Raw genomic sequence first — 13701 nt, 5'->3', positions numbered from 1 at the left:
CATATAAAGGGGAGTGGGAATATCTTTATTCTTGTAAAAATAAATAAATAAAAAACCAACAACAACAACTTTGCCTATATGGCCTAGTATAGTGGCATAAGTCCCCCTTCGTCAGTGGAAGGTTATGAGTTCGACTCACAGCAGATTGGTTGTTTATGAATTGTTGATGCGATAAAAAAAAAAAAAAACAACAACAACAACAACTTCGGTTATATGTGGAGTTGTGGACTAGCCTCGAAGCACATGTCAATTGGCCTTTTTTATTATTTGAAAAAAAAAATACTTTTTAAAAAAACCCTTAGCTTACCTCACTATTACATATGTCAATGAGAATCAAACTCATGACTTTTACAATATTGGAATAATAACTTATGAACACATTAGTGAGAAAAAGTTGTCCTTGTTTTGTGGAGATAATGTATTTATTATTTCTATTATCATTTAATCTACTAATATTGAATTACTATTGTGTCGTCATATATGTAAGTAGTTTTTTAAATTGATGTTTGATTAAGAGGGGGTATTTTGGGTAGTTTAAAAATTTTAAAATTTCTCTATAAAATTGATTAATTAAGAAAGATATATCTTTTTTATAAGAGAGTTGAAGGCCCCTGAGAATTGCAGTTTTTCTACTCTTCTCAAATAAACAAAATAAATCCCTAAAAAAAAAAAAAGCAAAATAAATTTTCTTTTTTGGCGATAAGGAAGGCCAAGTCGTACTTCCTAGGCTAAACCCTAAACCGTTTATAATATGAGAGAGTCATTGGAAGAGAAAAAGGTAAAAGGTAGCCTCTCTCTTTCTTGATCTAGTACAAGTTTGATCGAGCTCAATGGGAGTATTAATATTGGCGTCTTCACTTGCAGTCAACCCCAAATGCTTTTCGATTTCGAATCGCCTCTCCATCTTCTCCAAACCCCTTTCACGACTCTTGATTTGCCAATCACGGTTATCAACGATCTGTTAAAATATTAAATTACTTCCTTTTTTTTTAATTGTAATTTATCTATGTGGACACGTGTGTGATCTGATCAACTGCCACATGTATAGCTACGATTGCACATAAGATGTTGCATTAGGGTCATATTCTTAAGCCACCACATTATGAGATGTAGATCTTAGAATTGATAAATAGAACAAAAGGCTGCGACGTATAGCTAGCCATTCTCTCAAAAACTTTCTCTATCCAAAAACACAATATCTAACATGGTATCAGAGCTTCAGTTCTGATCTAAATCTGGGCGTCGAGATTGCAACGGGAAGATTTCAACTGTGAAATCCCATATTCGATTACAGCAAAATTATGGCTGGGTCAAGTAGCAGCGGTGAAATTCACGCTCCAATCTTCACGGGTGTTAACTATGATTTCTGGAGAATTAAAATGAGAATCATTTTCAAATCTCATTATTTATGGAGTTTTGTTGAAGAAGGGTTCAAAATTCTAGAAGATACATCGCAGTTATCAGCAGCCCAGAAGCAAATCTTGAAGACAACATCATAAAAGATGCAAAAGCTCTCACCTTGATTCAAAATCCAGTATCAGATGAGATATTCCCAAGAATCTCCAACGAAGAGACAGCAAAGACAGCTTGGGAGGTGCTGTAGGAAGAATTTAGAGGAGATCCAAGGTAAGATCTGTAAAGTTACAATCTTTAAGGCGTGATTTTGAATATACAAGAATGAAAGAAGATGAATTGCTTAAAGATTACTTTACTAGATTGTCTGATATTGTAAATCAAATGAAAAGCTATGGAGAAGATTTACCAAACATAAGAGTTGTGCAGAAAATACTCATAAGCTTAACCCCAAAATATGATCCTATAGTTTCAGTTCTTATAGAAAGCAAAGACATGGAAATGGTAGGAATTCAAGAGGTTATGGGGTCAATCAAAGCTTTTGATGAGCAATTAGACAAACATGCTAAGAATGCAACAAAGAGTGCATTTCAAACTCTTAGCATTGGTTTAAGAGATAGCCAATCTAATCATTCCAAGCCCAAGAAGAGTTGGAAAGGGAAGAACAAGAAATGGGAAGGAAAAAATAATGCTGAAGTGAAGCGGAATTATGCAAACAACAGAACTTCTTCTTAAACGCAATGCAAAATTTATAAAAAGTACCACCATGGAGTCTGTTGGTTCAAAGGGAAGCTGAAGTGCTCAAATTGAAACCATTTTAGCCACATACAGAAGGATTGCAACTACAAAAGAAACCAACAAGCCAACTATACTGAGCAAGTAGAAGCTAAGCAAGCAGATGCAGATGGAAACCTATTCTTTGCATGTCAAGCTACAACGATGCAAACGGATGATAATGTCTAGTATATAGAAGTGGGTGCAGCAATCACATGACAACAAATAAATCTCTCCTCAGTGATCTTGATACCTCCATAACAGCTGAGTGAAAATGGGAAATGGAGCCTTGGTTCAAGCAATTGGCAGAGGTACACTTGCAATTGAAACCAAGAAGGGGAAAAGGTATATAAGAGAAGTAATGTTGGTTCTGGGATTGGACCAAAACTTGCTGAGTGTAGGACAAATGATGGAACATGGGCATTTCTTATTGTTAGGTGATGATGAAGTCGACATCTATGATGATAGAAAGCTCAAGAATCTTGTTGCAAGGGTGAAAAAGACAAGGAATAGAAGTTTTCCACTTACCCTCAAGTATTTCGATCACATTGCTATGAAGGCAAATGTTGTAGATTCTACTTGGCTATGGCATAGAAGATTTGGACACTTGAATTTCCAAAGCCTAAAGCAATTGCATCAATAGAATATGGTTTACAGGTTACCATCAATCCATGAAGCAAATGAGATATGTGAAGGTTGTGCAATTGGTAAGCAACATATATAGAGAAGCATTTCTAAAGGAGAAAGCGTGGAGAGCATCCAAACCCTTGGAACTCATCCACTCAGACATATACGGACCAATGAAGACTACAACTCATGCTGGAAACAGGTATTTCCTGACTTTCATTGACGATTGCACTAGAATGGTGTGGTTATACTTTCTTAGACAGAAATCAGAAGTATTCACAGTGTTTAAGAAGTCCAAGATGATGGTCGAAAAGCAAAATGGGATTCAAATCAAGAAATTGAGAAGTGATGGAGGTGGAGAGTATACCTCACATGAGTTACATGAGTTTGGTAAGTTCTGTGAATACATGGGACTTGAAAGGCAACTCACAGCTGCATATACTCCTCAACAAAATAGAGTTGCTGAGAGGAAAAACAGGACAATTGTTGAAATGGCAGTGTATGTTGCATGAAAAGAAAATGCCTTATGATTTCTGGGGAGAAGCTGCATTTACAGCAGTTTACCTGCTAAATAGGTGTCCTACAAAAGCATTTGAGAAAATAACTCCATTTGAAGCTTTTAGTGGAACAAAACCCTCGGTCAATCATTTCAAGGTGTTTGGTTCAATTTGCTTCGCTCATGCACCTAACCAACTCAGACACAAGTTTGAAGAATCAAGTAACAAGTGTATCTTTGTGGGATACAGTAGTTGTACAAAAGGCTACAAATTGTTCAACTTGAAGACAAAGAAGATGGTGATTTCAAGAGATGTGATCTTCAATGAGAAAGCATCGTGGAATTGGGAGACAAGTTCGTATCATTATGCAACAATTCCTGGAAGTGAAGAAGTCAATCAGGAAGAAGATGATGCAAATGCAGAACCAGTCACTCCAATTACACTTCCTCAACCTACAAATGCAAGCCCTCTGTTGGCACAATCATAGACCTCTAGTCCAACTTCAACACCTCTGAGAATGAGAAGTCTAAATGATGTTTATGCCACTTGTAATTACTATGTGGTAGAACCCGAATGTTTTGAAGAAGCTATAAAGGATGGAGCATGGCAAAAAGAAATGGAAGATGAAATTGCAGTAATTGAGAAGAATTCCACTTGGGAATTGGTTGATAGACCTAGTGACAAAGAGGTCATGGGTGTCAAGTGGATTTATAAGACAAAGTTGAATTTAGATGGTTCAGTTCAGAAAAACAAAGTAAGGCTAGTTGCAAAAGGCTATTCGCAACAACCTGGAGCAGATTTCAATGAAACTTTTGCACCTGTGGCTAGATTAGACACAATCCGCACACTAATTGCGTTAACTGCACAGAATGGTTAGCGATTGCTTCAGTTGGATGTCAAATCAGCATTTCTAAATGGAGTGTTGAAAGAAGACATTTATGTGGATCAACCACAAGGCTTTGTAGTCAAGAATGCATAAGCAAAAGTGTACAAGCTCAAGAAGGCTCTCTATGGGTTGAAGCAAGCGCCAAGAGCATGGTATGGATAAATTGACTCCTACTTCATCAAAAATGGCTTTCAAAGAAGTCCAAGTGAAGCAACCCTGTACAAAAGAGCTTAAGGTAATTCTGATATCCTTATCATGTCAATTTATGTTGGTGATTTGATGTTTACGGGAAGCAATGGGAGAATGATCTTGGAATTCAAGAGGGATATGAAGAAGAAGTATGAGATGACTGATTTAGGTCTCTTACATCATTTTTTGGGCATTGGTGTTATTCAAAGTAATGATAGCATCTCCATTCACCAAAAGAAGTACGCCCAAACACTCCTTGAAAAATTTGGGATGAAATGGTGCAATGCAGTAGCAACAACTTTGATTGTGAATGAAAAACTATCAAAGGAAGATGGAAGCAAAGCTGCGGATTCAAGCATTTACAAAAGCTTAGTGGGAAACCTACTATACTTGACAGCAACAAGACCAGACATCATATATGCCGCAAGTCTGTTATCAAAATTCATGCATAATCCGACTCAAATTCACATGGGAGTTCTCAGATACATTGAAGGAACAATTAATTTTGGCCTCAAGTATGAGAAAGAGAAAGATCAAGAGCCAAATCTAATTTGTTTATGTGATAGTGATTGGAGTGGAAGTGAAGAAGACATGAAAATTATCTAGATTTAGTTCGGGTGTATTTTCATAGGCTTCAGTGAAACAACAAAGTGTAGCTCTATCAACTACGGAAGCTGAGTATCTGAATGCAGCAGAAGCAACATCTTAAGTAATTTGGCTGAGATATGTTCTTGAAGACTTTGGTGAAGAACAGCTAGAAGTTACTCGTTTATTGTGCGACAATACATCTGCAATTGCAATGTCAAAAAATCCAGTCTTCCACAACAAGACAAAGCACATAAAAAGGAAATATCATTTCATCCAAGATGCAGTTCAAAACAATGTAATTGTAGTGCGATATTAATTGCAGAACACAAGAACAAGTTGCAGACATCTTCACAAAGGCATTGCCGAATGAAAAGTTCACTTATCTCCGAGATCTTCTAGGAGTAAAACAATTAGCAATTTAAAGTGGAGTGTTAAAATACTAAATTACTTCCTGTTTTGTTTAAATATAATTTATATATGTGCTGCCACATGTATGGCTGCGATTGCACATAAGGTGTTGCATTAGGGTTATATCCTTAAGCCACCACTATGTAGATCTCAGAATTGAGAAATAAAACAAAAGTTGTTATTCTCTCAAAAATTTTCTCTATCCAAAAACACAATATCTACAACCTCACAGATATTATGGAGGGTATGAGAAGGCTGAGATCTTCGTGGATCTTGAGAACAAACACTTAAATATCACCTGCACTCGCAGACCCTTTAGCCTTTTCGAATTCGATGATACTTTGGTGGTGGTAGATGACAAGGTCGATGCCTATTATGTGCAACAGAATGTGGAAGACAGCCCCAAGTTTGAGGTCCTTGTGTCTGTGAATCATGAGAAGAGACATTTGCAAATCCGAACCCCGAGTAGGGACACAGTGTTTCAGCTGCCCAATCTGTGCAAGATGGATCAGGTTAAGGCAATTGTGGAGAAGAGGGTACTCAAAATGGTTGTGCTTAAGTTCAAAAGATCGGAACAAGATGTGATCGTTGATCTAGACAGTGATCCTTTCGTGTTTTGCAACCCAATTGTGGATCGAGCTCTAGGCTGTTAGTTTTCATTTTTCTGTGAATTGAGCAATACAAATTCTAGAGCAGGATGGTTTCAGAAATGTGTTCGTTAGTTTTATACTTCTTGAGTAGAAAAGCATAATGAGAAAAAAATTGACCTATGTATTGCATCCAGATATTAGTTCTGCGTGTATATTTGTGGTGTGGGACGCATTTCCTCTTGCTTCAAATCACCTTCTTTTTCTTCAGCTCAGAGTTCAAATAGTTATGGAAAGAGTACTCATACCATCAATCCCAGACCAAAGTCAATAAACAGTGTACTGTCCGATGTCTGCCATAGCTTTTCTTTCAATGATTAACTGTTTAAATCATGTGTTTTTCCATGGCTCTTCTTAAGGAGACAAATCTCAAGTAGTCACCGCATAAATCGAAAACATAACCCTAAACGGTGGGGTTGAAGAAGCAGATATAATTGAGCTTAACCAACAGGAAGATTGAAATTGTTCTAAACTTCTGAATTCTGATACAACAGAGGCCATGCATGAAGATGGAAAAATTTAAAATGAAATGGGTCGCTAAATGCCGAGTAAAGTGAACAGTAATCCCCATAATAATTGAGCAGCTGCCCCTCCCCGATTCTTAGCAGAAGTGCTTCTATAGTTTTAATATTGTATAGTTGTATCACTAATTCTAGGCCTCATCATGGGCCGGGCTAGGGCCAGCGCGCCCTACCCTAAATTTTAGGGCTTAGGGCAGGGCCGGGCCGGGCTTTGACTAAGTCAACAAAATTTAGGGCCGGGCCAGGGCTCCAATATGTAAGCCCTTACCCGCCCTTGAGGCCCGTTTTGCAAGGGCCGAAAGGGCCAGCCCTTCTAAATAGGGTCGGGCCGGGCCTTTGTTTAACTCACATAAAACACAATTCTAGTAACTACTAAAACTGAAGGAAAAAAAAAAGGTACATATATATACATATGAAACTGAATACTAGAGATTTGAGAACCTGAGTTAATTACAAATATCTACAAATCCCACATAAACTAACTCACATTCTTACTGATCAAGTGGTGGATTTGAGATTGAAATGAAATTGCGCAAAGGCACTAAGCCACTGAAGCTACAAAAAATGGGCAATGCTTGACACTTTAATACAAAAACTGCTCATATGTTCATGACATCATGATTTCATCAATTTACAAGAAGCAGTAAACTTAGTTACAAAAACTCTACTGAAACATGGTTTGCACAGAGGCACTAAGCCACTAAGGCTACAAAAACTGAAGCACTCCATATAATTAACACAGAACCTGCAAAGGACCTGCAAAGGAAAACCATATAATTAATTTAGATAAATCACAGATTAAACAACCCTAAGCACTCCAATCCAATCATGAACAAATGGGACATATTTAAATTCAGCATATATTTCAATTCAACAACATATAAATGCAACTAAAAGTATTTCTGGGAGAAGCTTGCTTCTTGACATTTATATCAGTACAGCAACAAATGCAAACATGTATACTGAAACCACAATTTTAACACAAACAAAACAAATCAAATCCAAAAGACACAGTCACATATCTTTCCTCAATCTCCAATGGACTAGGCATGATCATCTATACCACAAAAATAAGCATTTCAAGCTATTTTGCTAAAACATAATTCCTCAGGACAAAAACCACAACAAAGGTCCGGAGGTCACACAATCCTCACCAATATATCCAAGCAAAATAACTATTAATACATTTGAGGCAGACATACACACACTTCCATTATAGTCTTATCTAATTCATATTCATTCAAAAACTGAAACACATAAATGAACGAACAAATGACACACAGCTACACACCTTGACACATATCTTCCTGTCAGTCTGGGGCCTCTTGAACTGCTTGAGGCGCTTCTTCACAATCTGCTACTTCACAATTTGCGACCTCTGAGCCTCTGAGGAGATCACCGGTCTCTGTTTTCGTGATACGCCCAAAATAGACGCTCAATTTAACCCTGCAATGATGTAGTCGTCAGTAGTAAAGGATAAGCAAGGATCGTTCGATGCCAGAGATTGAGGGTAACAATATTAATCACACAAAAGAAAAGAAAACTAAACTACACTAAAAGAATACGTCACACACAAAAAGAAAAGAGAAAAAGATGGAGGGACAGAGAGGGGATTGCAGAGGCGTTGCAATCCTGAAACACACTAAACTGGGGGTTTTTGGGTTTTTAACGAAAATAAACAGAAAATAAAGAAAAGAACACAATTTTGAATTTAAGGTTTTGAAAGATATGGATGAAGATGTTAGGAACTCGGAAATCCACCACCAAAATATGCTTGAGACAAATTTATCATCCTAGTTTCAATTACTAAGTCGTGAGAAAGGTTTCAATCAAGAACAAACCATGAAGCATGCGTGAGTTCTTATTACTTCCCTAGATTACTTAAGCAAGATGAACGCACCATTACTAAGCCTTTAGAATAAACAATCAAGGTATAGAACGCTATCCTATCAACAATTTATTCTAAGCATTAATCACATGTGGAAGTTTGATCGAAACAAGTATGCAAAACTAGTGTGGAACGCCTACCTAGCATGCAATCCTTTTTATTTGGTTTCACCTATTGTCCTATAGGTTTTACTACCATTGAAACAAGCATTATTAACCGTTTAGGAGATTAAAATACCTATTTCTAGCCCCACTTACAAGTTCATAATGTTCTATGCACGCGTTCATGAACATAAACAAGTAAGAGTTATCTGTAAACCAAAACCAAATAAACAATTTCACAACAAAGCAATCACAAAACTAGGAATCAAAATATTGTCAAAAACATATCTTAGGGGCTTCAAACCTCGCCCCTAACAAAAGTAGATTAGCCACACATTGTCTCAAAATTCACAACTAGAAACATATAAGTTCGAATTACAAGAAAATAAAAACCGTAAAGGGCAGAAGATGAGAGCCACGAATTCACTTTTAGGCAGCCTTGAACGCAAGAACCCCCCTCAAGATGGTACACGGCAAGGCTTGATGAAGATGGATGATGGTGTGCACGGTTTTTGCTCTTGGAGGACTTCGGAATTTCAAGATTTTGTGTGCTAGGGTTTATGGCAGGAGATGGCGCTGTAGGGTGGTTATTTTTCAACGTTTGCAGCAGCCCTATGTGTATGAGAAACACCCTCAAGTTTCCTTTTCCAATTCTGCTTTGAAAATCTCCCCTAGTTGCTTGAGGATTACTCTGATTGGTGCACAATTAAATGATTTCCAAGCCATAATAATCTTCTAAAAATCTTGAGGAATCCTTGTAGGACTCTCCTTCATATTTGCAGCAGCAATAACCTTCCAAAAATGCACCCAAAATTCGTCCACAAAAGATTTCTTCCAAACAGTCCTGTTTCGACTAGGATTCGATTTCTGACTCTGAAGCTTCCTTCTTGGACAAGGAATGACTTCGTCTTGACAAGTTTCTGGATGTTTCTTGACTCCCACGTGCTCTATGACATCTTATCTTCTATATTGATCAACAAACTTCTGGAAAAACTCCAAGTAAATCGCCGGAAAAGATCTCCCAAAAAGCTTCGTGAAAAGCTGACAGTTTCTGCCTTATCGGGAAGCCTACTTTGTGCTTGGTTTCCTACTGCCTCGTTGATGCTTCTGACCAGTTATTTGGCTGTAGTTGAATTATGATATCATGTCTTCATGGATAGCTGGCCCTTTCTTCAAAGTTGCAGCTGGAATGATGCAAGAATTGCTCCTCAAAACTGTTCCCAGAAAGCTGATTCTGAAATTGCAGTTTCTGCTTTGCAGCAACTGTTTTGCACAACGATTTCCGTGGACTTCCCTTGTAATTTCTGGCCAAATGGTTAATCAAAATTGGTCCTTTGCATCAGTACTTCATGATCTATGGCTTAGTTTCTCCCTTTAAGCTCTTATTTCTCTTGAACTACTTCACGAACTACCTAAAAAGAAAACAAAGTTAAAACTGACTTTTCCAAGGAATTAACTAAGAAAAGTGTAAGGGATTTCACACTATATTTGTTGCATTTATGCTCCTATCAAATTCCCCCACACTTAGCTTTTGCTAGTCCCTTAGCAAAATCAAAATAGAGAAAATAAAACAAAGACTCAAAACAAACTATGCCTTCAACATTGTTGTCTCAGAAATCTCTTACTTTCATAGCATCAAGATTAGCACGCAACCAAGATTCAATCATAAGTAATTCGAGAGTTAATTAAAACATATATTCCACATATAAGCATGTAAGACACGGATGTGACAATGGTGATGGGTGGAGCTTAACATGTATCCAACAAGTATGATTCAAACCTCACAGGATTCATCACTCTTTCTTCTCTCAGATCAAGGCTAATGCTTAAAAGCTTTTTCACTCAAATATATGTGAGAGATGAATATTATTTTCGACAAACAAAAAGCTCACATATAAAGAAAGAAAGGCTATGTCGAAATTTCTATATTTTTTTCTTTTACGATCTCATGAAGGATACCAACTACTTGCCGGACGGACCGAACCATATGCTCAACTCTTGTAACCAATCTCCACAGATCAAAGGCTACCCATCTTAAGGATCAAAGAGGTCTTACTTCAAGGTTGTAATGGGGCCAAGGTTTAGGGGTTTAAAGAACCGAAAGGGTAAGGAAAAACACAAAGTGTTCTAAAAACCTAGCGGAGCCTTCATTGAAGCATTGAGACGTCTCCTTTAGTCAACAAGGCATCTTGCAGCGTTGAACTTCTTGTGAAATAGGACAAAGACCAAATTCATCATACTTAGGCCTTCACTTCAAAACAAACTCCATATCCACAATGGGGGGACTAAAATCCACAAATACTTGCACTCTTTTTCTTTTCATTGCCGTACACATTTTTTTCATTCTCTTTTTTTTTTTTTTTTTCTTTTTCGGCATACATATATATATATATATATATATATATATATTTTCATGGACAAGTCTTTCTCCCACACTTATTCTTTCTCATCATCTCCTTTGTAGTGCCTTCAAAATCTTATCTGTCTCATGAATTAGCTCCACTAAATCCTTAGAACAAGGGTAGGGATATAACTATACTAAGGTTCAAAGGTTAGGATTTTGAGGGTGATGAAAGAAAAAGGTTTAAATGTAGGCTCAAAGGGGTTAAACTAGGGGAGTCCCACGACGGGCACAAATATGGACACAGGCTATTTTTGGCTTTGGTGGAATTTCCTAGGTGCCTTTATCCTTTCCGAAATCAGGGACATGTATTGATAAAAGTTTCGACCAGCACAAGAGCAAGTTCTAGTAATCTCTAGAGTCCGTCAAACTTAATCTGTGGCAAGCAGTCAATCAAAGAGAAAGATAATGAGATCACTAAGCATCGCCAAGAAAATAGGAATATAATTTTTCAATAAACACTCACAAAGAATAGCAAATAGGCTCAAATTCTCACAAGGGTTATTATGAATCAAAACTCATCATCAACATGCTCATAATTCTGTACCAAGGTCAACAAAAAACCACATCTACTACACAAGCATATGCTTTACATATATCGTAATTAACCAAAGAATTATTTTAACATCATCTCAATATTGTGATCCTCTTTTATCCATAATTTCAGAGATTAAGTTTATCCTAGACAGTTGAAAGCAACCTAAGACTCGAAAAACAAAACAAAAACTGAAAACAAAGACTATAGACTCGAAAAATAACTAACGATTTTTTTTTTTGGATTTTTGAAAATTTTCGATTTTTTTTTTTTTTTTTTCAATTTTTTTTTAAGACTCAAATTGGATTCCCTTCCCCCACACTTGAATCATACATTGCCCTCAATGTATGGCAAATTTAATCAAACAATGCATAATAGAAGCGTAAAGAGAGGAAATCAAAAAAAATTTAAAAGAAAAAAAGTGAGAAGGTTGATAGAAAAGCTCCCCCTTGTAGACCTCCCAATGCTCACGACCTTTGGAGATGACAACAAAAGACCCCAACCTCAAGACCATAAGGTCTTGACTTCCTAACGTAAGCTCCATGCGAAGTCTTGTTGCATCTTCGGAAACCTTAAGTTTGTGTCGGCAGCCCATGTTCCAGGTCCCATAATGTTTCTAGGCAGCGTCAGATGACGATTATACCACTTGGAGGTGAAAATGGACATTGCGAACTCTCTGTGCATATGTGGAACACCTTCTAACTCCAAGCGGTTGGAAAGTTATAGCCCTATAAAGTTAGAGAAAAAGCAGGAATTGGAACAGAAAACCTGGCAAAATGACCGTTACCCATTCAAACCTTTATTTCAGGAGCATCACTGGTTCAATTGAGGAGATTTTTGGCCTGAAGGTAGTATACATATAGAGATTTGAGTCCATGTAAAGAACTCCTCATTTCATCCACGGAAATATGCCCAGTTTTTCTTTTTCTGTGACACAACTGCACAGTTTTCTGTTTTCCTGAGCTGACCTTATTGCATTCAAACTGGAACTGGGAACGCATATGAACTCCGAATCCAGTTTTGTAAAAGCCCACAGAAACTAGACTCAAAGATCTTTCGATTCATATATGGCACGTCTTCTGGTTCCTTCTGAGCTAAAAACGGCAGCCATCTAAATTAGACTGACTGTATGGTCAGCACTCTGTTTTTACAGAAGGGGTACTTTTCACACTTCTTTACAACCTTATGACCTGCACACAAACGAAAAACATAAAAAGGAACTAAATAGAAACAAAGAAAGCAAAGAAAACATCCTTTGGGTTGCCTCCCAAGAAGCGCTTGGTTTAAAGTCTTCAGCCTGACATAGCAGCTCTTCATCAAGAGTAATCAGGAGGTTTAGGCCACGGTTCGATCAGATGCTTAAGCTTCTTCAAAGATGTTTCATGGGTCCTTTCTAGCAGCTTAGGTAACTTGGGAGCAATGGAAATATAGGATTTGATGCTTCTCTTTTTCTTTCTCTTCTTCCATTGACTCCTTCTTCTCTTAAGTTCAACAATCACGGCTACAAGGATCTCCTTATGTGATTTGAGATGTTCACTTATGACCATCTCCACATGATCAACAAACTCAACCATTGGTTGGATGTGGAGAACACGTGTAGAGGTTGAATGAGGCGTTGTAGGATCAGATGGTCTTCCATGTGCTAGCAATAAAGGTCCAAATGTAGGAGCTTTGATGGACTCCTCTTTTAAGCAATCCTCCCTTGTGGCCTCATATCCTTTTGGATCTTCATTAGGTAACATGATTGTTTCAAGCACTTGGGGCACATTTGCATGAAGCTCATCCTTACTTTCTTCATGATAGGATTCCTCATCATCAAAGGGATCTTCCATTTCCCACTTTTCAAGCTCGGTCATGTAATGATCCTCGAAAATCTCAACGTTGAGTGGCTCTTTATAAGACTCCTCCAAATCCATTACTTCATCCTCATCAAATGTTGAATCATGGACTGCATCATGAGGTTGACACAAAACCGTAGTTGTGGGGAGCTCCCCTAAAGTTGCCATCGGTTTAGAAGGGTGCTCCTGAGATATAAAGTTCTCCCAACGCCTTTGAGTTTCTGCCCAAGTGTCATCACCCTCACGAGTTTGTTGAATAGAAGCATTCAAAGCTTGTTGTCCCTGAATCACAACTTGAGTAGCAGCATTTAGTTCCTTAATAATCTCATCATAATTATTAGACATACCTGAGTTTTGAGAAAGTGGTGCTTGTGGCCAGTAGTCATGGTATGAATATGGAGAAGCTTCGAACTCATTGAAAGATCCTTGTTGCACGTTTGGATCGTCA

General features: G+C 37.6%; 1 protein-coding gene across 1 annotated transcript; it reads left to right on the top strand.

Annotated features, from left to right (window-relative positions):
* The first annotated feature begins 3768 nt into the window (after positions 1 to 3768).
* On the top strand, positions 3769 to 4128 carry LOC112203537 (uncharacterized mitochondrial protein AtMg00820-like). Its single transcript, XM_024344496.1, has one exon. The coding sequence runs from the start codon at positions 3769 to 3771 to the stop codon at positions 4126 to 4128; it is 360 nt and encodes a 119-aa protein (XP_024200264.1).
* Positions 4129 to 13701: the final 9573 nt, after the last annotated feature.

Source organism: Rosa chinensis, chromosome 5 (assembly GCF_002994745.2).
Source record: "Rosa chinensis cultivar Old Blush chromosome 5, RchiOBHm-V2, whole genome shotgun sequence".
NCBI lineage: Eukaryota > Viridiplantae > Streptophyta > Magnoliopsida > Rosales > Rosaceae > Rosa > Rosa chinensis.
This window is presented reverse-complemented; position numbering and strand designations above follow the sequence as displayed.